At 39.3% G+C, this 27,281-nt stretch overlaps 2 protein-coding genes across 2 annotated transcripts; one reads left to right on the forward strand and one right to left on the reverse strand.

Moving 5' to 3' along the window:
- Window positions 1-640: 640 nt before the first annotated feature.
- LOC108142790 (L-lactate dehydrogenase) lies at window positions 641-4,687 on the reverse strand. The gene is made up of 4 exons (XM_017266838.2): window positions 4,557-4,687; window positions 2,312-2,691; window positions 1,134-1,589; window positions 641-1,056 (listed from the first exon to the last, which is right to left on the reverse strand). The coding sequence occupies exons 2-4, from the start codon at window positions 2,687-2,689 to the stop codon at window positions 892-894; spliced, it is 999 nt and encodes a 332-aa protein (XP_017122327.1). The 5' UTR covers window positions 2,690-2,691; window positions 4,557-4,687; the 3' UTR covers window positions 641-891.
- Window positions 4,688-20,710: 16,023 nt separating this feature from the next.
- Window positions 20,711-21,240, forward strand: LOC108142330. Its single transcript, XM_017266084.2, has one exon. It carries the CDS (start codon window positions 20,808-20,810, stop codon window positions 21,147-21,149), a length of 342 nt encoding a protein of 113 aa, XP_017121573.1. The 5' UTR covers window positions 20,711-20,807; the 3' UTR covers window positions 21,150-21,240.
- Window positions 21,241-27,281: the final 6,041 nt, after the last annotated feature.

The raw sequence follows: 27,281 nt of genomic DNA on the forward strand, positions 1-27,281 counted from the left end.
TTATCTGGTAGTTGGTTTTCGATTTCGGTTTATTTTTTAGCTGGTTGCAGCACGTCTGTTAACGAGGGTTCTGTCTGGTCGTTGTCTGCGGTTCCGCCCCAAAATCTTCAGCCCCAAAAGTTAGTAATAGTGCCAGATAAGTGTTTGCTGATTGAGTATCACCCCAAAACCGATCGTGCCTCAATATGAAAATTCTTGCCACAGTTTCCCTTACAGCACTCCGTTCACTTCTTTTTTTATCCCTCAATTGATTAGGCCTGTAATCTGTTGTTTTGATGGGTGCTCGAAGACAACTAGGTGCTAAATCTTTATTTATTAAAATGTATATTTTGACTAAATGAATTTCGTTTAGTTTGCTTTTTTTTTGAGTATAGTTAGGGCTGTAAATTTGACTAGAATACATCTTAGTTGACAAGCGATTCACAATTTCAAATTTACGCTAATGAGGTAGCGGCGGTTGTTGTCTGACTCTGATTCTGTTCCAAATGGAATTAATCGAGAGTGGCCTTAAAATTAGGTTCCTTAAGTGTTAAACTTGTGATTAAGGGAGCGTCGCTAGTCCAGGCCAAAAAATCATAAAAAATTAACATAAGATCCAATGAAGAACCCAAGATGAACCAAATAACAAGAGCATTGCGGGTTAAACTTAAATTTTAAACAGTTTATTCGTGTGGGCACACAAAAACTAATCCATAGAAATAATAAATAAATTGAGAGGTGTACTAAAAATAAACATTGGTAGTCAGAAATACTTGATGCTCTGTCCGAGGCATCTTTTCACTGGCTTCTGCTCCCCCGCGGCTCCGAATTGGACTAAAATTAGCATTCCGCTCTGTTTGTGTTGTGTTTGTGGCTTGTAAATGGATTTGTGGTTAGTTGGGTTGGTTTCGCTTAAAACTGGAGGCCAGCCTGGACATCGGACATGATGTTGGCAGACTTCTGCAGCTGCTCCACTTCGGTGGGGGTCAGGATCTGCTTAACCACAGATGTCACACCGTTGGCATTCAGAACGCAGGGTAGCGACAAGAACACATCCTTATCGATGCCGTGTTCGCCCTGTTAAATAAGAAATATTGTTATACCCATAAATAATTGTTTGTGATAGCTGATAACAAAGTGGGTTGGGAACTTACCAAAACGGAGGTGGAGACGGCGGCCACACTGCTCGTGTTGCGCAAGATGGCCGAAGCCAAGGAGGCGGTACTCAGGCCAATGGCCCAGGAGGTGTATCCCTTTAGCTTGATCACCTCGTAGGCGGAGTCCACCACCTGCTTGTGAAGCTCGTTCCACTTCTCTGGATCCTCGCTGGTGCCCAGGGTGGGGTTCAGCTCACGCAGCCGCACGCCGGCAATGTTGACTCCGGACCAAACGGGCACAGAGCTGTCGCCGTGCTCGCCGATGATCCAGCCGTGGCAGGAGGTGGGTGCCACGCCTAGGCGCTGCGACATCAGGAAGCGGAAGCGCGACGAGTCCAGGTTGGTGCCGCTGCCGATCACACGGTTCTTGGGCAGACCGGACAGCTTCCAGGCCACGTAGGTCATGATGTCCACGGGGTTGGACACCATCAGCAAGATGGTATCGGGACTGTTCTGTGGGTGGAATAAACTCATTAGTTGTAGTTCCCCGTACATCTTTAAGCTGGCCGAAATACCACAGAGATATATGGTTAAAAAGTCTCTAAAATTTTTAAGTTGAAAAATTTATAGTTGATTTTAAATATAATTATTAGATTTATGGTTAAGAACTCTGTTCCTTAAATTAATTAAATCCGGAAATATAGTATGATTTCAAAAACCATTATTAGTTTTAACTAAATAACAAAAGTTCTGGAAACTTTAAGAAATAAAAGTTTATACACATGCTAAACTCATTTCCTACAAAAAAGTTTCTGATCCAACTTAAAACATACTTATTTAGCTGTGGTTTAATAAATAATCAAAAACAGCTTTCAGCCGTTTAGGTTGTTATTAAAAAAAAAGTTAAAAGTGGGGAATGAAAAAAAAAATTAACACGTTTCTTTGTTTTACATTACATTTTCAACAAATTAAGTTTACGTAAGAAGCAATTTAAAATTAATTTGATTAAAACATGTCAAAAATTAATCGCAGGTGTTACAGAACTGTTTAGTTTTTAAACAGAATTAGTTTACCTATAAGTTATTTAAAATTATATTTTGAATCAAATGTTCTTAAAACTTTGTTTGTTGGCTAGTTCATTATGAAATATTAAAAAGGTTTTTAAGACTGACGATTTCAGAATCTCTGGGTAGTTTTCTGTAATTTTAAATGCCATTTCATAGGTCTCAACTTACCTCCACCAGCTTGGGGATGATGTTCTTGAGGATGTCGGTGTTGCGCTGCACGAGGGACAGACGGGACTCGCCCTCCTTTTGGCGAACTCCAGCGGTCACGATGCACAGACGTGAGTTGGCCGAGGCGGCGAAATCGGTGCTGGCCGTGATCTGGGGGTTCTTCAGGAAGTTGGAGCCGTGCTGCAGATCCATCAGCTCGCCCTGCAGCTTGTCGCTGCAGACATCGATGAGGCACACCTCCTTGGAGACGTTCTGGGCCAGGATGCTGAAGGCGCTGGCCATGCCGACCTGGCCGATGCCGACCACGGTGACCTTGTGCCCGGAGCTGGGCAGCACCTCGGCAACTTGGGCCAACAGACTGTCCTTAATGGCGGCCATTGCTGAGGGAGGTAAGAAAGCAAGCCCTTTAAATATCTTGTTAGGAAATCAAATAGATTCCCCTAGGGAGATTGCCCATTTGGTGGTTGTTACCCATCACGTGCCTATGATTTAGTTAAAACATTCACAATTTTTTGGGGAAACTCTTTTCCCCACACAGACACACACATACTGCTTAGTTGGCGTTCTTTAACCTTCACGAAGGTCGTATTAATGAGAAAAAAGCGACATCGCCACAACACGCAACCGGACCGAGTCGAAAACATTGCCGAAAAAATTAACTTATGATTTTTTTGCTCTTTTATATAGCAATTCATAGAGGCAACTTGTGATGGTATTGGGGCACATGACACTGCCAGTCAATTAGAGTCTTCTTCTTTTTATATTGATAATATCAAATTAGCCCCAAATGGAATTTTTATCAATGCATCAACGCTAAACGTTTCGAAATTAATCCAGCATTAATCGTTTTATTTCTGATTTGGCCAACAATCAGAGGTACTTCCTTGAAAATTGACCATTTATTATCTTATCAGTCGAGTGAACCATTAAAACTTATTTCCCACCCCAATTATTGACTGTTTCTGATGATTAATATTAGACTGTAAATTACGCGTTTTATATATGTACCATATATCGGTTCTATCACCATGACGTAGAATTGGCCTTATCACATACAAGAGTTTGGGGGGCCAAAGTTGAGGTTGTTGCTAATGTTTGCAATATAGATGGCAGATTAGATTGCTTGAGATTATAAGTGCATATTGAAACACTTATCAGTGAGAAAATATTTATATAAACATGTGGCACGTTTTTAATTAGAATCTGCCATAGGTTGAGGGTTTTCCTGGCTTGAATTGAATTACGAGAGTGCGGTTATGAGTTCTAAAGAATTTGGACTGGGTACAAAAAAAAAAACCCAAGAGTTCCAATGAGTTCCGCAGTGCTAAGTGTGAGGTACGAAAAGTGAGGGAAATGTCACAGATATATAAGAACTAGATAATGATTTATGGCTCAGCGATCACGGTTTATTTTTATTGGGAACTCATAGTGTTCCTATACAAGTATTGCAAAAATAAGCCATATTGTTTTCAGACAAAGTGTTTTTGTTTAAACATGGGTGTCTGTATATATAAATGGTGTGGTAACTAATACGTTGAGTTGTTTAGAAACTAATACATAGATTTGTTTAGAACTAGGAAATTAATATCACAATATATATTCTTATTGTTTATTTTTATTTTTTTTTAACGATGTAAAATAGTATTTAAATTAAAATTTATTTGTTATAAAAAAAAACAGGTATAAACAGGTTTAAAAATATTTGCCACTTTTCTTTCAGCATGTAAATATAAATTAATTTTGTGCAAATTTAACACATATTTGGGTCAGAATTTTTGACTTTAATATGTACATTTTCCACCCCACTTGTTGCAAGCTGCTTAAACTTGCCTCATAATTGGGCCTACGAATGACCTTCTCTCAAAGTCAAATGCGGTTGTTCCACTTTATTGGGTGGCCGACGTCACCCCGTCAAAAACTGGGAAAACAGCTGTTCACGGCACGGCGCATGCTCTCATTGAAAACGAAAGTGAAAGCCAATTGTACGCCCAATTGTCACCCCTGTCTCTTTCGGAAAACCCCGGAAAACCGCCCACTCCACTAACGGTACTAGTGCGGAAGGCCAAGGGCGAGGTTTGAATTCGGATTCGGTTTTCAGAAACGAACGTTGCACTTGTCCGTTAAAAGTTGAATGCACTTTGATGAGGCCGGAAGTTACCCTCCGGTAAATACTACTAAAATATAGAATCTCCTGCACAGTCATTTAAACTATTTTTCTAGGTTCATGCAAGTTTCTGTTGCTTACTTTTGGTTTAGTTTTGGTTTTAATTCACTTTTTTTCACTGGATTATTTTGGGCGCCTCTGCCTTTTGAGGTCGTCGACGTTCCGTTCACTTTGTGCGTTCGTTGCGAACTGTTTGTACTTCAAACGGACTGCTTTGGAATTTAGCTGCCGCCGCTGGATTTTGTAGCCTCCGCAGCCGCTTTTTCTCTCAATACCTTTCTCGCTCTTTCCTCCTCCGACAGTACACTAAAAAAAAAGAAGCCAGCTTTTTAATATTTTCAGGACCTTAGAAAATATATATTCATTTAAAAATGAATTCTTAAACATAAAAGCTTTAGAATGTGTAATACATTAAATACTATAAAAATATATAAAATATATAAAAAAAAAACTTTTTGTAATTTTGTATCATGAACTATTGCATAAACTAAAATACCTATTCAATTAAAGAAATGTAAGTTTTTAAGTTATTTTTATATTTATTAAAATTCATAAATTTTTTTATAATGGGTTATGTCTATTTGACTTAAGCATGTATTTTATTCTTAAATATTTTAAATATTTAAATTTGTTCTATAAAACTTCATAAAAAATTAATAGAATTGTTGTTCATTTTTTTAATAATTATCTTTTTGTGTTCGTCTAAAAAAATTCGTACAAAGGATCTTTAAAATGTTATTTAAAACTTACATATGCCGAAGGTGTCAATCATTTTCCACGAAATTTTAAACGATTTTGGTTATTTTAAACGCTTTTCCGGATATTAAGGAAATTCTATAAATATTAATTTAATTTGTTTATTAATTTTTTCAGTGTAGGCAGCTGTTTTGCCGCCTCTGCCGGCGTAGCGCCAGCTGCGTCAGGATGAATGACGAAACGGCCTGTGCGGCGTTGTGAAAGTGAGCGAGCGTTGCTCTCTCTCGCTCTTCCGCCGCCAATGTTTGTTGGTGTTGCGCTCTCCAGAGTTTTTGGCTCCATTCGGCCAAGTTAGTCAAGGTGACCTTTGCCTGTACCGCTGGTTTTCCTTATACTTTTCCTCTATTTATAGCCGACACGTTTTCGGGCTGTTTCCCGGGACTATGATGTGGGTGGGAATGGAGTTGTCGGATAATTCTTCATTTACAATTCTCTGTGGCATAAATTACTTTTTTGATCTTAAATTCCGAATTCGTTCGTAGTGGTTGTTTACTCAAACCTCGTGACAGCAGCTGGGGATCTTTTGCCTGACACGTGCCCAAGATCACATATACATAGATGTGCTCGGCTAATTTTGGCCAACTGCCCAGTCAGGCGGCTGCAGCGGTGGCTGCTGCAGTTAATTTGGCTAACAGATGGTCCAGATGGATTATGGATGCTACGGAAATACCCTTCACTGAGTTGACGGTATTATATTAAGGAACTAATTGGCGATCCATAAACCTAGCACACAATCCTGCTTGAGAATGATTTTCAGTCAATCACTTATTATAATTATTTGTCTTATACAAGAAAACTAAAAGGAATTCTTTTAATTTTTATTATATTTTTGAATGGAACTAACTTGTTTAATATTATTAAAAAAAATTTTTTTTTGTTTAAAAAATTTTACACAATCTAGTCGATATTTTATACACAAAAATAACTGTGACTTTGTGACACATTGAAAATCTTGAGCGATAAAATGGTTATCTAATTTTAAAATTGAATTTAAAAGTAAAAAAAAAAATTGTTTGCAAAAAATTTATTTTAAATCGTACTATAGGGTATTTGACACAGGTCATCGTCTGGGCTTGTGGACTTGCATTGTAAAAAGAGAATTCCAGAGAGAATACCATGGAGATCAATAGAGAAAAAGAGATACAATGTGAGATCCCCAGAGAGAAATTGCTCCACCAGTTGGCCGGCGTTCGTGACCAGAAACACATTTTGCAAACTGATACTCTCAATATTTATTCGCCAGTGATTCACTGCACTCGGCGAATGGCTCTCTCTATTTTCGCAACTATGCTCGTTTAATACGTCATCACTGTCGCCGGTTGAACTTGAGCTATATATAGGGTGGCGGGGGAGCAAAAGGGATGGAGAATGGGAGGTTTATTGCTCTCTCAATGCCGCTGCAATTTAACGCAATCGTTGTGAAAGTGTCGTTGACGGTGACCCACTTTTTGAAGTGACCCAAGTCAATGTCAATGCACTTCCCCTCTTGCCGCTCACCAATTTCCACTTCTTTTTTGAGGTCATGACGTCGCATCGCCCTTCAATTGTGAAATGCCGTTGAGAGTGAGTTACCAGTGAATAGTCACATATGCACTTATCGAAACTTGTTTTGCTTAGGTCTGGGTTTGTTGAACTTTTGTATATATATTCAGTGCTATGATTTATTTTCTGGGAATTTCTGCATGTAAGAGGCTTACGCAGCGTTAGGTTAGATAAAGCAAAGTGTTAAAAAACATTCGTCAATGAACAATTCATAGGTTACTTATTACTTAATAAAGATGTTTGAAACAAATTTGAATTTAATTAAAACAAAGAAAAACAGCGATTGATACCTAAACATTTGTAGAAAACTAATTTCACAAACAGAGGCCAGTACAAGCAATAGGAGTAAAGTTTAACTCCACCAGATGTTAGGATGAGCAAGTACAATTTTTTCTGTCAAAAATTATTCCAAATAAATGGAATTTATAATTTTGTTTTTCTTTTAGATATAATTAAAGTATGATTTGAACAACAAACGCCCCCTTGTGGAGAGTTTAAGAAACAGTTGCCTCTTCAAAAGCACCACTAGGGGGCGCCAAAACGAACTGTGTAGAAAAATTATGTCAAGTAAATACATTCGGACCATATTAGACAAATTAAATTTATCAGATTTTACCCGATCGTTCCTATGGCAGCTATAGGATATAGAATGGTCGGAAATGTCTCTTATATTAACCTCTCTAAGAGTATAATAAATAAATAAAGACGACTAGTAGTAAATTCAAATAAAACCACACAGGTTATCATGCAGTATATTTATATAAATATACTCCCAAGTTTCTGCTTCAGACAAAAAAGTGAGATTTTTGTTTTGGAATAATTTGCTTGCAGATCAACAGCTAGTTATATTACTCTTTAAACAAAGCACATACTTTAAACAAATTCTTATCAATTTCTAATTTAAAGAGTGCTTGAATTAATGCCTATCTGATACTTTTGAACCTTCTAAAATCATTTTAGTAAAAGGCATTACTCCCATTTCGGCAATCATTTCGGCTTCCAATATTACGCAAAATTTTCGATGCATTCTCCAGATTAGGCAGTACAAACATTTCTCATGCTCTGCGCTCCCAATCTTTGGAGCTCTGCGTGCCGGCTGAAAAGTGAGAGATGCTCTGGGAAACCGATAGTGCAACTGCTGGCCAAAAAGCGACCCAAGGCGTTGTTATCAACGCAGGGGAATCTGATTAGAGACAGAGCTCGGCAACCCAAGAGTGTAAGCCAAGTGGCAGCATCCAACTTCATCGTTTGCGGATTCTCGGGAGCACGCAATCGAGAGAAGATGTCGCTGCCCCACTGCACATTAATATTCAAAAATTGCGTTTTTATGCTAATTCTCACACACAACGTTCGGTCCGACTAAATGGCCAACCTGTCGATAGATTACTCAATGACAAGCAAGAGGCAGTAGCAGCTGGAGCTGGGGAGGATGCACACTTTCCAAAAGAAGAACCCACGTGCACTGAAAAAACTCTTTAAAAGTTTTTTATTTAATTAATTCATAAAGTTTAACAAACATTATTGTAATTATTGTTTGACTTAAGGCTTGGAAAAATGTGTATCGAAATTGGAAGAACTATCTTATACAATAACGAATTCAAAATAAAATTACAAGCAATTTAATTATAAAAAACTTCTAAGCATTTCAGTTTTCACCTTGCCCTTTATATTTATAATGGCATGGTAATTTTATAATTTTGATTAATAAGTTAGAATTTTCATTGTTTTATCAATTAAATATTTATATAATATTAATTTATATATTAATTTCACTAGTTTTTTAACGTAAGAAATTTTGTATATACAAATGTAAGGTAAGAGCTTGCGGCTTTTTAAATTAATGTGCTAAGCATAATTGATTTCTCTCTGTGTGGCCCAATTGGCTCAAGTAGCCTGAAGTCGTTGTTGTTGTGTGCTGTTCTGTCTGATGATGATCATCTTTCGGGTATATCTCGCCTTGCCATCTTTTTGGCAGCCACCATCCTTATTATTACTTTTATTTCGCCAGCCAGCTTGTCCAGCCACGACTTCTCCAGTCCCGAGCCTTCAATATTACTCATACGCACCGTTGTTTATTTATGGCTAGATACTGTTTCTGCATGGTGCCGCTGATGTTGTCGTTGTGCTTTGTGTTTTTGTTGCCGGCGTAGTTTAGCAATAATTAAGTTGTTAAATTGTTGCACGTAAGTCAAGTTGGTCGGGACGGATGTCCGTCGTTCAGTCGGTCAGTCAGAGACCGCCTTCGAGTGGCCGCTCCGCTTGGTGGCTCCGCTTAATAATAATGTTCGGCTTGACTTACGATCCACGTCCTTGGGTTACTGATATATGCGATACTTAAGGTATTTATTACAAGCGATTGTAATCTCATGCCTGAATTTCTCTATACATATAAATACTTTTTTATTCTCTTTTAGCCAGCAGCAGCAGCAGCCGCAACAACATATTTATAGTCCAGGGCAGTCGACTTGGTTGGTTGCTTTTTTGCTGGTGATTAGCTGGGTTTGGGCACCAGGGCATACCCTGTAATTTGCCATCTGAACGCATTAAGATGTTGCGCTGGATGCTGCCTGGCAGGCAATTAATCATCTCCTCATTGCATCTCATTATCAACGTCCCATGGCATCGCTCCCCACTTATCTGGCATACCCCATCGCAGGGTATACCCTGCATAGTTGCACTTGGAACCACGCCTCATTAGAGCCACGGCTTTGCGCCTTTTGCCTGGTGGCATCTCTCAGCGCAGCGTCCGGCGAATTATATAATACATAAACTATATCCACACACGAATACCAAGGCAGGAATGCAAGTACAGTGGATCATTTATAGCTTAAACTGGCACAGAATGGTTATGTATTAAGCAAGTATCCCAACCAGCATTTCGAGAAAATTATACTTTTTCAAACATACAGTCGAATAACTAATTTAAAGACCTTTAAAATTTAATAATCTTGCACAATTAAAATTTTAATTGACAATTTAAGATTGAATACACACAAAGAAGATTAATGATATTGCCGACCACTAACAGCAAAAAATCAACATTTCAGATCATAAAAAAGATTTTTCTAGTTATTTTTAATCACTGAAGAGTGTTTAGTTCTTTAAAAAACACGATTGGTGTGAAATTATGTCCAACTAAGGGATTTAAAATTAGATTACATTTAAATATCTTATTATAGTGAGATAAGATCAACCCTTAAAATTTAACTGTTTTGCTTTAGCAAAGGTTTTACAAAGTTATGCATCAAACAAAACAATTATTTTAATGTTTGGGTATGTTAAATATATGTTTTTTGGTGCAAGTATGTGGTGAATGCTACGGAAGCTTGACTGTGCCCGTTTGGGCATCTCATTCCGCGGAAGACCAGACCAGTTTCCCAAGCAGCGCCGCTGCACTTGTTACGTTTTCAGCTTTTGTTTTTGTTGCATGCCAAATATGCAAAAAGCTTTGGCGCATGTAATTTTCTTTGGCCCATGCTCATGTGTGTGTGTGTGTGTGTGTGTGTGTGTGTGTGGATGTGTGTGTTTGTGTGTTTGCATATAATGATTATTGTAGGTACAAGTGCGAGAAATCGTGTTAGATCGCGGGTAATAAATTTAGACACCAACTATGCAAAAGGAGTCCTGTCCTGCCACGGCAAAAGCCCTCCTCGAACCCCCTCACAGACCATCAAGATGGCAGCCTCATCTAAGCCAATGTACTTGCAGTTCTACCCCCTTCTCAAAGGCCCCCCCCTTTAAGCCGCTGACCGTGTTGTTGCTGGTGCAAGTTTTAAGCACTTCCTTTTATTATATTTTATGGGCACTTGTTTTTTCCACCGACTGGCGACTTGAGAGGCTGCCGTTGTCGTTCGCCGGTTGTTGTCGATTTTTTATAGTCGCCTTGGTGCGTTCAAGTTGGGGGCTTTTGGCTTTAATGTCCCATTAGAGGTCTCCACACACACCTGAAAGACTTGCAATGTATTTAGGGATAATAAAATTAATGCGAGGTCATCGCTAGTTAGGCGTTTATAATGAGCCGCACATGGGGAACTGAAATCCGTAACGCAACTAAGAACTCAATTCCACTGTGAGAGAAAACTTGCTCGTAATTATAAAATTATAAAGGAACTGTTACTATAATAGTACTAAAACTACTACGTAGAACTACTACTATGTTCTACGTTTTAACATACATTAACACGAGACACTGGACTAAACCCTTATTTCATAAAGTAAATAAGGCTTTTGATACATTAATTAAAGTTTAATTCAATACTAGATTTCGTCTAGTGAATGCGAGTATTGATTTTGCCTCGAGCGTATCACTCACGCTCCATTGACTCAAGCAAATTCAATTCAATTATATTTGTTCTTTTTGTGAATCATTTAGCAAAATGTCGCTTAGTTCCCCACACACATAACTCATAACCCACACAAATAGCAAAAAATGAATCGTTTGGCAAACCTTTTTTCTGCCTGACATTTTTCCATGCCATTAACGACAACTTGAACCAAAACAAACCGTTTTTTGTTTGCCCCGCTGCGGTTTTCTACTTTTCTGCCTTATGACTTTTCACCAATGCACTCGACTTGGCCCGAACGGCTGGGCCCGCTGACTCCGTAAGTGAATGGCTGGCCCTTACTGGCGAGTCGGGCCCGGAGCCACGGAGCTGTTATTAGTAGATGTCATATTAGAGCCAGCCACCAGCAAACCGCAGCAACAATAAAAACAGCCAGAGCCTAGACCAACTTCACTTTTAGCCACGACATTCAATTTGAACGCGGCATGGGGCAAACTTAAGGATAGGGGCAAAAAATATATAGTTCCAAAGCTATAGTCAAGATCTCGGACTGCATTATACTCCCTACAAAAATTTGAATTAAATCAAAGCCATATTTTACACGAAAATCAAGAGTTAACGTTTTTAAATCTGTATTTTTAACAACACAATCTGTTTTTCAAATAATATATCTAGATTTGAAACTATCAGAGAATATAACTTTTTCTATTAAATGTTTACGAGATTTTTCACAACATAATCTTTCTTTCGAACAATATTTGTGTATAGACTCAAAATCAAAACAGAAGAAACATTATTAATATATTTACTACTTCAAATAAAAAGTAGCTTAAGTTTAATATTATTAAATACACTATCTACTATTTAACATATTTGTATTTTTATTTAATAATAAACCTATACAACAGTTAATTTTGTTAGCTAAAAATCATTTTAGACATTAAAAACATATGTCAATTAAATTGATTGAAAGACAAAAATGTTTCTTCTTTAATTGAAGTCCATATACCCCTTCAACTCATTGGTACTGGGCATACAGAAAAAAAAAGGAAAACAGCTTGCAGTTTCAATTTTGCAATTGCCAATTGAGCCGGAGTTGCTGAAAAAGTTTGTTTGTCGACTTCGATAACATTTCGACATTTGCTGGCATTAATTGAATTGCCAACAGAGCAGCAGCAGTCTCCGACTCGAGCAGGTGAAATCGAAATTGAAAGTTTTGTGGCCTACGCTATCTTCAGCCTCCGTTCCATTCTCGGCGGGAGCGGCTCGATTGAAAGTTGAGGGATCGCCGGATGGCACTCTGCCCAGCTGGTTATACTAATTAGATCGGAGAGCCGCGACTCAAGGTCGCTGACAAAGCTGAATGCATAACAAATTTCATTTATAACCGGCACGCAATCGACACACATCAAAAAAAGGAGTGCGGTGCCAGGGTGAAGTTTCTCTGGCAGGCTTTTAGCTCTGCCATAATTCAGCCCGATAAGCGATCTTAACTATCTACACGATCTGGACAGGCCGGACCGCTGTCGTGGCTCTCCGACTTGTTGCCAATTGCATTTTGGCTTCTTGTCGGGGTCGTCGCTGTGACAATATTTGCATGCCAACCCGCACACTCTCGCGCACTGGAGCGATCCACACGGACGGCGGTATCAGCGCCATCATCTCATCATCGATATGCCATCAATGTGGAATGGTCGCAAATTATCTGGCCTTAAGAGTGGCCTGGTATGGCGGCCCAAGCTCTGCACTGCAAAGAAAAATATTTGTAATAAAAATGGGAATTGGAAGATTCTTGTTTTCGTTTCTAAAAAGGTTCATATTAACAACTTTATTAATCCATATTTATTTATTATTTAAATTATTTTTTTAATTAATATCTAAAATTCTTAAGCTTGCGATATGTAAATGTCTTATTAATAAGGAAAAATACATCTTTCTTTTTGCTATTATATATATTTTCTGTGGTTGAGTAACACTTAAAGTGTGTGTTTAAAATCATTCCACTTAAGAGTTAATGAGAATTTTCTCTTAGCTTAGATATTTCAATTATTTTTTTTTTCAGTGCACCTCTGGGATATTCTCCAGCTGCATTCAACTTCCCGATGGCGGCACACTGTGGGATCTCACTGGATCGGCTGGCTTAATGCCTTTTCGACATTTTAAAGTTCAATTTGGCTAATAATGGCGGTGCAGATTAAACGAACTCTCGAAAGTGCTGATTGGCCGCAACTTCTGCGAGGTCTATATGGCGTTCTAATGACCTTAATTAAGTTTAATTGTAATGCAATGCCAATATCTGGCCAGGCAATTAACGAAATTACAACGTTTCGGTTTTCGCTCAATCAGTCATTTCTCCATTTTGTTCGGCGACCCCAGTGCAATTTGTTTGTCCGATGTCCCAGAGCCAAAACAAATGTCTCCCCGATCCCTGTCATTTACCTTAACCATTGCTTGCCTACCTTTAACTCGTTTTTGATTTTGCTGGCCAACTGTTGGCCCAAATGTTATGCCAAATTGCAGCTACCGTTTGCCAGTCTCTGGGGTCTCCTGTTTCGTATCGGCTTTAATCTCTCTCCAACCGCCGGCTACCCGTGTTGCCAGAAATCGCTTTGGCAACGCTTTTTGGCGGGGAAAGGGGAGGCTTTTGATCTCATCATCGTCATCGTTGGCGGAATCGAGGGCTTCCCCTCCGCCACAACAACAACTCTTTCTGCCGAAGGACATCAAACAGAAGCGGCGATCGCTTCTAATTTGCATAAACATTCGTTTAACATTTATCCCCAAAAACGTTTTTGCTGTTGTATTTTTTTCTTATTGCCCGCTTACCGCTTTTCACTCCCATCCCGTTCGCTCTCTCAAAAAGTCGTCATAATCTTCGGACTTTTTGGCTGAGATCAACAAATTTGGTTAGTGCTTTTTTTTCTTTGCTTTGCCAACCGATTTCATTTCGGTTCTGCGATTCCCAAACCATTTAAGACCAAAATAACCGCTTTTGACAACAGACAGCAGCATCTGCAAAAGATTTGCCTGGCAATCATAAGCAACAACCACTACAGTAGCCAGAAATCGATGCTAATCTTGGCTGGGGATGAAGAAAAATGTGCCCACCATTTCCAGTTTGCTTTGCCATACCCTGTAATTAAAAAAGTCCAGCTGACGAAAGACCCAGTTTCAGATCCAGGTTAAAATAGGTGGAAGGTTGCTGTCTAGCTTAAAGTTTATACTAGTCCAACTTACTTTTTCTCCGTTTAGTATGAATAAATATTAAAATTTAATGTTTTAAATTAAAGTGTCAAAAAGAGGGTATTCGTAAGTCATATCAAATAATATTAAATAGTTTCCATTTGAGTTCATAAACCACAAAATGAAACGAAACATTATAAATGGAGTTGTTTTGCATTCGTCCTTTTGTCGTGTTTTCTTTATCAGGAATGGATGGTCGATGGAATGTGAAATACAACTCAATCTTCAACTGGTTTTAAAGGATAAGAACGAATTAAAAAAAAAAAATAAGAATGCAACAAAACTCATTCCTGGTTGGCTTTAAATATTTTACCCTTTAGTAATGGTCAAGTGGCCCTTTTAAATGGCTATCGTGCAGCAATCAAATAAATTCAGAGTACTGGCTTTTATAACACTTTTCTATTTTCCTGTCCCAATCGAATCATAAGTGTAACGCCCTCCGAGAGGTAACGCCTCTTTTTCTCAGCCTTAGCAAATCCCAGACGTGACAGGCAATGGACAAGGCTGCCAGCCCATGGCGACCTAAATTGGAACTCCCAGCAAAAATTAAACTTTGCATTCGAATTGCCATTTCTATTTGTTTGCCTGACAACGGAGGCATGTAGAACAACAAAAAGTTGGCATCTCGAAAGGAGTTTTTCCGAAACAATCATAACTCAATTAGAAATGGTGGGTAGTCTTTTGATTGCAAATTTAATGGAGAGGCGATATGTAGACGGCCTTAACAATGCTTTACCTTAGTTTCTTTATATCCATGTAGTTAAATTTGTGTAAAATGCATTAAATCTTTTACTATTGAATGTTTTGTAAAAAAGTTATTGTAAACAAATGATAGTCCTCTACTTATGCATATCATGTTTAAGGAATCAGCTTATTTTATAACGCAATGAGCCTTGAAGCAATGTTTTCATTTATTGATTTTCCCTTGAATTTGAGACATTTGCCAATTTGTCTCCATTAAAGTGAAATACAAAGTTCTTTAATTTCCGTTGATGGGCATTTTCCATTAGGATCCAGGCATTTCAATAATTTGTCTTGCTCAAACCCCTCTTATGTTGCAGTTGTCAACTGGATGTGTTTTCCCCCAGCTTTTCACCTCTTCCCAACTGTCTCCAGTTGATTGGCGTTTGAGTTGCGCGTGCGCGTGTCTTTGGGGCGAAACAATTAATTTGAATAATTAGCAGCTAACGATGGGGACAGCGGCAACAGCAACACAAACAGCAACACAAACAGCAACACAAGAGCAACAGCAACATCAAGCACTGCAACAGCAACCATGGCGACTGCGCTGCCTGCTTTCAACTTGTCGATTGTGTCACGCCAACAGGAGTTAAGGCCAAGTCAAAGGCAAGGCGATATAAAAAATGCATTTGGCACTTGAGAATTTATGTGCCTGCTGCTGCTGCTGCTGCTGCCGCTGCTCCTAATGGAGTGATGGGAAATCGGGGGGAATCCAAGGAGGACGAGGACGAGAACGAGGACTCTGGAGTACGTCACGCGAAATGATGAATTACTCGCCGGGGACGCGCGTCAGTCTTTGATGAGGAACGACAGCGTGAAATTAGACAAAAGGGTTATGGCAACATGGCTATGGCCAAATGGAGGGCTGGAGGAGGTGTTATATGCCATATGTGCGACGACTCAGTCAGTCAGTCAGTCTGTCGGCTTGATTTTGCACTCGGGTACGACGCGCCTTGACTTAATGAAGACGACGAGTCGCGGAGAGACTGGGCGTGTTTTAATCCTTCGCAGGCCCAAATGCTAGGTGTTGCCGCCGCTGTTGTTGCGTTTGTCACTGCAACACACACGAGGCGTTAATTTATTACAAATTATTATGATTCCTTTTTGCGCCTGCGGGGCCTAAACCGCTTTTTTTTCTTCCGCATTTGGTCGACACTGCAACAAGAACAACATGAACCCTCGTTGAAGACGTCTAGACAAATGCACTCCAAAGGTTAACATGATAAATGTCGTTTGTTGCCTGTGACGCGACAACTTTCATGTTGCTGCTGCTGCCGCTGCCTCTGCCGTTGCAATTGTTGCCGCACTGCAGACGGGGATTTGTTTTCCCTGGCTGCATTGTTTTTCCCGCAGTCGTGTGGCGATTATTAAGCCGAGCCAGTCAACAAATTAATCAATGACGTGAAATATGGCACACAGGACAAGCGTCGCTTTAGAGCTGGTAAAAAGTTAACATGTTAATTAAAAGTATCGCTTGAGCATTTACCAAGTTTATTTCTAAATTGTATTAGAACATTTTAGACTTTAAGCTCTATTTATTTAAGAATTAAAACCTATTAAGATTTCCGTCTGCAAGAAATCAATAGTTTTTAGAACTGTTTAAACATTAGCTATATAATTGGTGATATTAATTCAGCTATTTAATGTCTTTTAAAGAGATTTTTTCGTAACTATGAAAATATTGAAAAGTGTTTGTATTTCTAAGTCACATAAAAACATTTAATCAAGGAACTAAAATTATTAAAATGGACAAAAGCTTATAAATTGTAAAATTTTTAAGTCAATTATTGGTGCTTAAAATATAAGTTCAAGTACGGCAAATGAATTGTTGAAAATAAAGCCTTTTTTTATTTTTTTAAATATATCTTCTAAAATTTCTGTAATATCGAATATATTGATATTTTTTTTAGAAAGCTATCAATGACCGTTACAGCTCGCACCACCTCTGGCTCACAGCGATATATCTGTAAAAGTTAAACTTAAATTGGAACCTGGTTCTGCATTCTAATTTCGTGTTTCTCTAATTGTGAATATTGCAACTGCATTTGATATGCGGGAAACTAGTTCCAGTCGATGGCCTACCATTTCGATAGCTGCGGCAAAAAGTGGAGAAACCCGCGGTTGCTTCATCTTCATATTCATCTCGGAGCCTCGGCTGGCATTCCGCGCTCGGATGTGATATGATGTGGTGAACGTGGACCGCAAACTGCGACACCAGCAACGCCAGCAACACCAACAATGGCCGGCCAGACCGCAACAGCAACACTAACAAGCGACTTTAGCCAAATTAAGTTGTCCAGTTTGCGGTGTACGCACAGCGGGTTGCAAATAACAATCTCCTGTTTACAGCAACCACAGCCAATAGCAACTGCAACTGCAACAGCAACACCAAGAGCAACAATTGGAAACAACACCAAACTAACAACAGCAATCAAAACTGCAAAAAGGCATAGAAAAATTATTGCATCGACCCAAAAAACGCATTTAACTCATATTTCTTGCCAGTCGCCAAAATCAGTTTTTTGTAGATGATTTTTTTTTTTTTTTGACCAATGCACCTATGTCGATTTCATATAAATTGTCAATATTTGACACATTTACGTGGCGCAGAAAAAAAACTGATCAGGAAAACAGAAAAATATTTGTCGGCTGGCTCAGAAATTTATCAAGTGCCCAACACAAATGGGAAAGAAAAGTTAATTTGCTGTATGAAGAAGCTAAAATACTCTTTAAAACTTAAAAAATCGATCGGATATATATTTAATTTTAATTTTTGTTACATTTACTCAATCCTTTACTTTCATTCCAAAATAATACATATATCGATTGTTGAAGTCTTTTAACAAAATTATTTTTTTTATATTGTAGAGTATTCCTAAACTTTTTTTCAGCGCCGCGGCGTTCAATTAAAAACTCCCAAAACCAAAAAAAGGAAATATTAACTTAATTTTACTAGCCGCAAATATTTCTTTGCACATTACGAAAGCCGACACGACGTTGTTGCTGTTGCTTCTGCACATCGACGGCGGCAACTTCGGCGGTTGCAGTTGTTGCAGTTGTTGCAGTTGTGGCTGCTGCAGCGGGACGGCCAAAAATTATTAACTAAAAAAGCCAGAAATTGCAAAAAGATTGCCTCGAAATTGACATTTGCTCGTTAATGTGTGCCTGCTGTTGCTGGTTAGCTGGTTGTGCCGGAGCTCCAAAAAGCAAAGGCAACATCGACAACATCGACAAAAGCAAAGCCAACAGCAGCTGACCAGGCTCGTTTGTCGGCATCGCATGCGACTGCCAATAATTTAGAGCTTTTTAATAAAAATGTTGCTGCTGCAACACCGACAACGACAACGTTGCGGCTGCGTTTCGGGGACTGTTCAAGATTTATATCATAATTTATTTATTAATTTCATTAAGTAAATTTTATTTGATGAATGACGTTGTCTGTTGGTCGCCTGCCTTCGGCGGTTGCCGAAATGTTTATTGTTGTTATTCCAGCCACTAAAGAGGACTCATAAATAACGAAACCCATAAACAGTGTGGGAGTTAAGTCTAAAATTAAAAACAGCGTGTTATTTGCAACATTTTTATAGAAAACATTAAAAATAGGCTTGCTTTCACTAGACAATCGTTAAAATAAAGTAAATCCTGGTAATGAAATGTTTATTTCAACATGTTTTCAATCAAATGGTAATTCGTTGCATATTGCAAAACTAAAACCAGAAAATTCTTCTTAATGTTTCCCCTCTTAAATAATAGTGCATCATTAAGGCAAACATCAAAAAATGATTAAAACTCCATTTAAAATTATAATCAATAATAAAACATGGAATAAATTTTAGTCAAGTCAAGCAAATTGTTTTACGTTTGCGCCATCATGGCAGCCGAAAACATCAGCCAGTACAATGAAGAAAATCAAAAGCCCATAAAACTGACGACTAAAATCAATTGCGACGCTAAACTTTAATACCCCATCTGGAGGGGACTTGGCCAAAAGGTAGGTGGTTTGGCTGGCTGGCTGTCTGCGAGCGGCAGAAAAGCTACTAAAATTGAAGGTTTCAGCCTCAGCGAGCTGGCCAAACGAAATCGCAACGGCCTCTTGCCAAATTCAATGGTTTTTACTTTTCGTTTAGCAAAAAAAAAAAAACAAAACAAAAATACTAAACCAACAACAACAACAGAGAATCGTAGCAAAGAGTTTAAAAATCGTAGAAAAAATGGAAACTCGCTGTCGTGACCAATTAGTGATCCAGTCGAGCGGTCGCTGGGGCGGTGCGGCGAAGGGGGCGTGGTCGCGCAGGCGCACGTCAGCTATAGCCAAAGCTATAGCCCAAGCTATAGCTCGAATATCGCGGCAGCGACGGGAATAAAGACAGCAAACCAAAGCTGCAATCGAGACCAAGACTGAATCTAAATCTACCGGAGCTCGCAGTCTGAGGCGCACTTTACATTCAAATATTTTGTGACACAAAACGTTTTTTGTTGCTGCACCAGCAGCGGGTTTGCTTTTGCTTTTGCTTTTGCTGGGGGTCTCTGTGGGTCCCACTGCATATTTGTTTTGGCTTTTGTCTGTGGCAAATCCTTACCCATTTTTCTACTTGGGCGTGTTCGAGTGCCATGCGTTTAGATTCCATACCCTAACCGACGAGCTTTGGAGTCTTTCAAGAAGCTTATGTGGTCATGATTATATTTTTTATATCATAAAAATATAAACCAAATTTATCGGCTTGATGAATTTTTTTTTTGAGCATACTAACGTTATCCGAAATATAAAGTACGAAATTTGAAATTTAAAAATTTGCCATTCGCATAATAATCTGTAGAGTTTCCACACAGTTGCTAGAGTTACCTAGTAAAATGATTATAGTGATGAAAGGTGGCAGCTCAAGTGTCAAAATTGTCACAAGGTTGTACCAGCTGGGCAAAACGCAAGAAAATTTCTTTAAGAAAATCTACGAAATGAATAACCAGAGCTCAAATTCCATTTCAACGGCTTTGGAACAGAACAGAGATTTGTACATGAGGTCTCTGTCCTTTCTAAGAACGTGTCAAGAAACAATGCACAACCTTTCCGATGCCGGGATAAAGGATAAAGAGCAGAAGGATATGGATAGCTTCCTTAATTCCAAGCTGGAGAGGGATAGTCTTCCGGAGGACACGCCACTACCATACTACTTGGCTCACAAGGAACCTCGCAGCATCAGCCCCGCGAGCAAGTGGGATTTACAGACTTTTCAAAAGAAGTAGAAATCTTCTTTGAACGCCAAGAGATCGCTTATCAAATAAATTAATCAATTTTAACTAATATATACTTAATGTTCATGACTACATCTCTTAAGCGTGTTACGTTGTAGGCAAAAAAGTTCTGGTCTGTATAGAATAATATCAATTTGGATGGCAGTACCCAAACTTAAAATATGTATTATGCTTCTTGTGGGCTTACACACTTTGGCTTAAAGGCTACAAAAACGTGACCTGAGTCAACCAAATAAAAAGCTAATTTTTATGGCAAGAGTTGAACCCAGAACTTTCAGATGATAGGAGAACAACCAGGCTTCTGTTTCTTCATTAACTTAAAGTTTTCGAATTTGGCTAGTCCGACGCTTCAGAGTGCGGGTTTTTGAATTATACGGCTTTGAAATCAGATAGACATGGTGGAACTTATATAAAAATAAATACAATTCGTTTCAAAATTCTAGTAAGCACTGAAATTTACACCAACTCAACTAGCACGTTGAAAATTAATCATTGAAATCAAGAAACTCTATTTAAAATGAATAGGAACAACCAGGCTTCCGATTCCTCCTGGTCAGAACCGAGAAGTATGAGCGCGACGAATGCCTTAATCGATGCCATTCGTAACAGCCGGCGGTTGAGGTTGGATTACACACAGGGAACCAGTAACTCCCATATCGATTGCCCATACATGGCTGCCGTCAGGGATCAGATTCGCGGTCAAAGAGCCATGGATCGCCTTTTGAACACTAAGTTGGACCGGGATAAGCTGCCGGAAGATACTCCGCTGCCCATATACTTGGCACATAGGGAGCCCCGCAGCATCAGTCCCCCGTCTAAGTGGGATAAACCGATTATTAAAAAGCAGAAGACCCAATAAATAAATTAAATAGTTCAATTGTTACTAAATAGATCTTTAAAATTTGAAAGAATTGTTCAATCAAATACAAAAGTAAAACCGCTAAAAAAGTTTTAAGTGTTCTTTTTAAAAATCATATTACATTTGAATACAGATTTATATAAAATTATTGTCACTAAGATAGGACAAATGATGAGCAACATTTAAAAGTAATATTACTGGAGAACTTGTTTAAATCTTCCAGTAGTTTTTTAAATTTATATGTTGAGAAAGTTACATTTGAAAGGTCAATCTAAGGTTACGGAAAATAAAATCCAATGCAACGGTGTGTTAAATGGCTCATCAAGGAATGGCTTAAGTTTTACATTTTTTTTTGTATTTAAATTAAATTCATAAAAATACAGTTCAACAAATTATATGAGCCCTTAAGGTTTCTTTGGGATTCTTCTAGCGATTATTCCATTTTTGACCAAGCAAGAGCATAAAAAGTGCGATGTTTATGTCTGTTAGTCATGTCTTTCTTAATTTAGTGTCCGTTTTTCAATTTCAGAGTCTCGCATATTAGTCAGCGTGCCAGGAGCAGCAGCAACAGCAACAGCAACAGCGACAACAGCAACACCAGATACAGCAGCAACATCAAGCACAGCTCCCATGACTCATTTCGCCTGATGCGCGCGACATTAAGAGACAAGGCTGAGGCATACAAAAAGGGGAAAAACACAACGGCTACGAACCCAAACACTCACTTGACTTGAAAATCTGCAGAGGAATAACTGACAGTGTACACAAGCAGCACTAATTGCTGTAAAATTGCAAGCGGACTGGGGGCAAAATGGGGGACTGCGGGAGGACATAGAACAACAGGAGAACACAAAAATCACAGCAGCTACAACTGGCCGTGTGTTTAAAAAAAATCTTAACGGAATGAATGCAACAAACGAACGAATGTGCAGCGAAACAGGCAACAGCAGCAGCAACATGAAGCCGCAACAGCAACACAAGCTGCAAACAACTCAATTAACACAAACAACTAGCCAGAGAATCGCGCAAAAGTTGCTGTTGCCGCTGGGTTTTGCCCAGCCGACCGCGCCTCTAACTCCAGGGCCGCCCTTCCCCCCTCCCCTCCCTGACCAACCCCCTTTGGGCCTCATTTTCTGGACACTTTTTGGGATGCCCCAATTGCCGCACGGCAATGCAAATGTATGCAACTTGGTTTTTGCGGCAGGCAACATGTCTCCAGGCAGTGAAATTGAAATGAGCGCAAGAAACATAATTATAAATGTAAATATATATAATTCTAAATAATATATGAGTATTTAATTTAAGACAAACAATATTTTGTAATAATAGTTATAACTAAAGAAATAATAAGGTAAATGCAGGCCCGATAATAATGGCTATTCGGAGATTTTAAATTTAATGGACCCTTGACTTAAAAATTTGCTTACTCAGGCAAATTGTAAAACAAAGTAGTGGTCTTTTAAATAACTATTTCTTAAAAAACTATATCTTTCAGTCCTCGAATAAATGTTCAGAATGCCGATTTTTGTTAAAAATAGAAAAAAATTTTGATTACTTTTTGAATCTCAAAACGAATCCAATTTAACATCCAATTTCATCTCGTTTTCATTTGAAAACTTACCCCGCCTACAGTTAAGTAAGAACGAAAACCTTCTCTAAAAGAATTTCAAGCCTTTGATCGTTTATGATTTATGAGCTGAAACGCTTTCAGTAGATTAGCAAACTGTCTAATTTGTTGCGTCCACATCGACAGGCACATTGTGGCAATCAAAAAGGAAAATATTCCTTTCCTCGGGATCACTTTGTGGACTCGTCAGGCGAAGCCGCCACAAACCGAAGGAGTCTTGGTCGGATGATTCCTGCGGAGCGGGAAGCGGGTTAACTTAAATTGCTAATACCTGACATTGGAATGTTTTTAGCACTTCAGTTGTGTTTGGACAACAGCAACAATGGCAACTGCAACAGCAACGGCATCGGCAACAAGCGGCAATGACTTGGCCAAAAGCCATTGGCAGTTTGTGCTAAGCCGCCACAGAAATGCAGATGCGGCTGGAGGCATCCTCATGCATTTATGCAGACGTAGCTGCCGCCAGCTTGTCGTCGATTTACCTTCTGCCCCCCGGATACCGCTCCCCCTTAAATCACCTCCCCCTTAGCCAACTGCTTAGCAATGCGCATATATTTGCCAAGTGTTCGAATGGCTTTGATCGACGTGGCTGCCTCGACTCGAAGGTGTCGGCTAGCGGGGATTTCTCGGTCAGCCGAAAAAGAATAAGAAATGCCATCAGCCAGCAGGTGTTGGCTCTGTCTCTCGACAAAAATAAAAAAAACCAAATCCCAGCCCCAAAAGCCATCGCCAAATTGATTTGTCAATCGCAGAAACCGCAAACTTGCGCACATTTCGTTGGCATTTGAAAGCCATTTGAATAACATTTCACCCGGCCCGAAGACTTAAGTCAGCATTTGATATTTGTTTTTTTTTTTCTGTTTGGGAAAGTATCACATTTAAGCAGATGCAGGAAATGCTGGTTGCACTGGGATACAGGCTAGCGATTGAAATAATTACAGCAGAGTGTTTACCCTGATTGCGTTGCCTATTTGTTTGACCGGAATCGCTTTAGATATAACTCGATAGAATACAGTTAAATGAGGTTTTTGCGGTGTCCACTCAGAAAATATTAGGTCATAACTAAAAACTAAAGTTTAGGGGTGTTTAAAAAAAGGAAATTTCAGATTTATTGGGCACCTTAAGTCAAAAATTCATGTTCTTTACAATAAATTAAAGTTAAAGAATATATTTATCAAATATTAAATGAGACTTTATGATGGAAATTATATTATTTTAACGTTTTTAACATGTTGTTGAATTATTTGTTTTTAAAATATTTCTGATTGCAAATGTTCATTTCACATTTTTCTTGTTATTGTAAAATAATAGTTTTTATCTAGAAGACCGAAGCCTTAAATCCCAGAAGGGTTTGTTACATTCGCTGATACTCTTAGTAAAAACAAAGTATTCAAATAAAAAGCATGCAGAGATAGGCAATTTCGATCTGTTAATAACCAGTTGAAAATGATCTCTCCTTTTTCCCGTGCAGTGTTAATGCAGCTGCAAGTTGTCCGCGCCGTTGTCATCGTGGTTGTGGCAGTTGCCATTGGTACTGCTGTTGCAAGTTGCCGTTGTTGCCAGTGGTTGCAAGTTGTCGCCGGGTCGGTCCCTTCGCCAATTTGTTGCTGACACGGCTGACGAAGAGAAAGAGGGGCTTGGCCCAGACCAACAGCAACAAACAGCAACAGTTGGCAATGGAAGCGTATAAAAACTAATTGATTGGATGCCAAGATGTTAAGCGCATAACGGCAGCGGCAGCGGCATCAGCAATAGCAGTTGCAGTTGCATCAGCAGCAGGAGCAGCAACATCGCCGTCTTTCAGCAACTTTTATTCAATTTAAATGCGCTTGCAGCGCCAATTCCGATGCCAACTGGCTGCCCCGCCCTGCGCCGGCCAATTCGCTTAAATTAATTATTTTTTATTAACTTTTCGCTCATTGATGAAATTTTTCAAATATTTCCCCGCATTCCCGACTTCTGCGGCCTGCCGCAAATTTGTCGCATGCGACTTTTACACTGATCGTTTGGCATTTTTGTTGCGCTGGCCGGCATAAAGTTTGATGGCAAGTTAATAAAATGATATTGCCGTTGGGAATATTTGCGATTTTCGGGGAAGCCATAAAGGACTGGTAGTGGTTGTGGTGGTGAACCTTCGATTTCACTTAAGTGCTGCCTCTCTATCTCGCGGCTAACGGGAGTGGTTCTGGCCCGGCCAGGAATACAGACTATAACATACATATATGTATGTACATATCTACCCGGTTAATCGCGTCAACTCGTTATCGTGTGACGTTAAATCCACTTCCCTCCCAAAACGCAGGCGCGCATTTATCAAAAGTTATTGCAAATTAATTGCAATCTGGCCGGCTCAATCTGCGGCATCATCTCGAGGCGATCTGGCCAAGAGCCGTTTGAGTCGTCTGGCATTTTCGGGCCACGGCTGCTGCTGCTGCTTACCAAAATTTATGGATGCCTTATTAGCTGATAATCACAAACACACTCGGCGGAGACCGGCGTGGAAACGGTAAAAAAGTTTTCAACTCGCCTGGCATATTAAAGTGCATTAAGATAATTGAAATGGCCAATAAAAAATATTTTCCCTTTTCCAGACTTCGGATGGAGGCCGTTCCATCGGTGTCAAGAACTTGTCCGAAGTGTTGAGTATCGCGCTTTGGGCGTTTTCAGTTGGCTTTTTCGGGTTCTGGGTTGGTTTTCGACTCCCAACCGGAGTTGGAGTTGCACCTCGAGATCTTGAGGTCTCGGGGTCTTGGGTTCGCCGCTGAGTTATTTGTGTGCGCCTCTCAATGGAGCTGTTTTTTCCCGGAACCCACTCGCACTCGGTGCTGAAACGTTTTTCAATTTCCACATTTCTCATGTCGGGGAGTTTTGATTTAGTGATTATGCCGGCCTCACCTCGCCCCTGGCCCGATCTGGTTGCATTATGTATATGAGTTATTAATAAGCTTTCTTTTGATAAGCCAAGCGGCATTCTGGCATTCTGCAGTTTATACAATGGGCGGCCATTTGGTACCAAGTGTTTGCTTAAAATGATTTAAGGCGTTGCCCCAGCGAAATCGGGATGCGGCTGAGCCAATCCAGGACATCTGATAATTGTGTTTACGGTTTTTCTTTGTTTTTGCTGCCAGTTGAGGAATTGCCAAGCCATTCTGTGGCCACTAAGGGAATAAATATTTAATTTTACAATAATTTTATCTTTACAAATAAAATAAACGGCTTTTTACTTGCATGCTGCTTTGATTAGGTTTATTGATATTTACACAAATTGCTACCAAAGTTATTTTCAGATTTATAATACCTTTAACGTTTTTTAAGGGTAGTTTAAGCAGAAAACGTATTTTTGTTACCTACAACAGTTTACAGTTAAAAATAAATTTAAAAAACTTATTTAAATTTTAGATAAGGTTTTCAGAATCTCCTGCATCCCTTCACTGCTTTTCACGTGGACCACTGGTTGTTAGGCACGACTGGGATAAGTGACTTCTGCGAACTAAATTGGCCAACAGTATTTACCAGAGTTTCATGAATTGGATTCATGATAATGCTGGAAGTAAAATTTAAATTACAAACTTGTTAGGCCAGAGAAAGAAATAAGAGATGTAAGAGTAAAACAGTTCAAAAACTTGCCGCTGTTAAAAATCAATACCGTATAGTTGCAATTATAAAGATATCTTGTAAAGGGTCTTTCAAAATTTCCAAAGGATATTGCAGTAAATTTTTCATCCTTTTTTGTTATTTGTATAACTTTAAAAATAGGGTTTAATGAATAAATTCTGTCTAATTTCTAGTCCTGGGTATCTTTTGCTAACGAAAAATTGTTTCTAAACGCGTACACCCAATGGTTTTCTCTTTTCTTGACTGAAACTTTGAAGATGCTTAAAACTAGGTTAGGCAAAGCAAACTTTCATTCACGAAAGTGTGTTTTTCATTAGCTGTTCGGGGATTATTTAGAGCCTTTCCACCTTGACGAGTCCCATAAATTAGCCATTGCCAGTGCCATTACCATATCTATTACCATTACTGTTTCCATTTCCATTTGCATTCTCTTCCTGCGGAGAACGCTGACAGCATTTACACCAGGAAGTAAGCGACCTACAAGCGTTTGTTTGGGACTTTCCAGGAATTTTCGAGGCGTAGCAACTGTTTGTGACATGTTTTGATTTGTGTTGTCGACGTTTACGAGCTTGTAACTCTTGCGAGCGCATAGCGGGGTCTGGACCCTGGGCCTGGACCTGGACCTGGACCCGGGCCAAATCCAAATCCAAATCCAAATACGAGTCCAAGAGAGAGTCTAGAACCAAGACCCACCAACTTGGCCGCCACTCACTCGACACAGAATCGAAATGTTATCGATGACATTAATAGTGATTGGGGGGCTTTCATCAATTACAAGGCTTTTGTTGCCCGGCCAGGCCAACAACATTGCATCGCATCGCCATCGACCATCGCCCATCGAGGCTTAACATAGTTCAGCTCGGCCTACGCAGCGAAATTGTAAGTTATTA

Source organism: Drosophila elegans, unplaced genomic scaffold, assembly GCF_018152505.1.
Source record: "Drosophila elegans isolate 14027-0461.03 unplaced genomic scaffold, ASM1815250v1 contig_208, whole genome shotgun sequence".
Classification (NCBI taxonomy): domain Eukaryota; kingdom Metazoa; phylum Arthropoda; class Insecta; order Diptera; family Drosophilidae; genus Drosophila; species Drosophila elegans.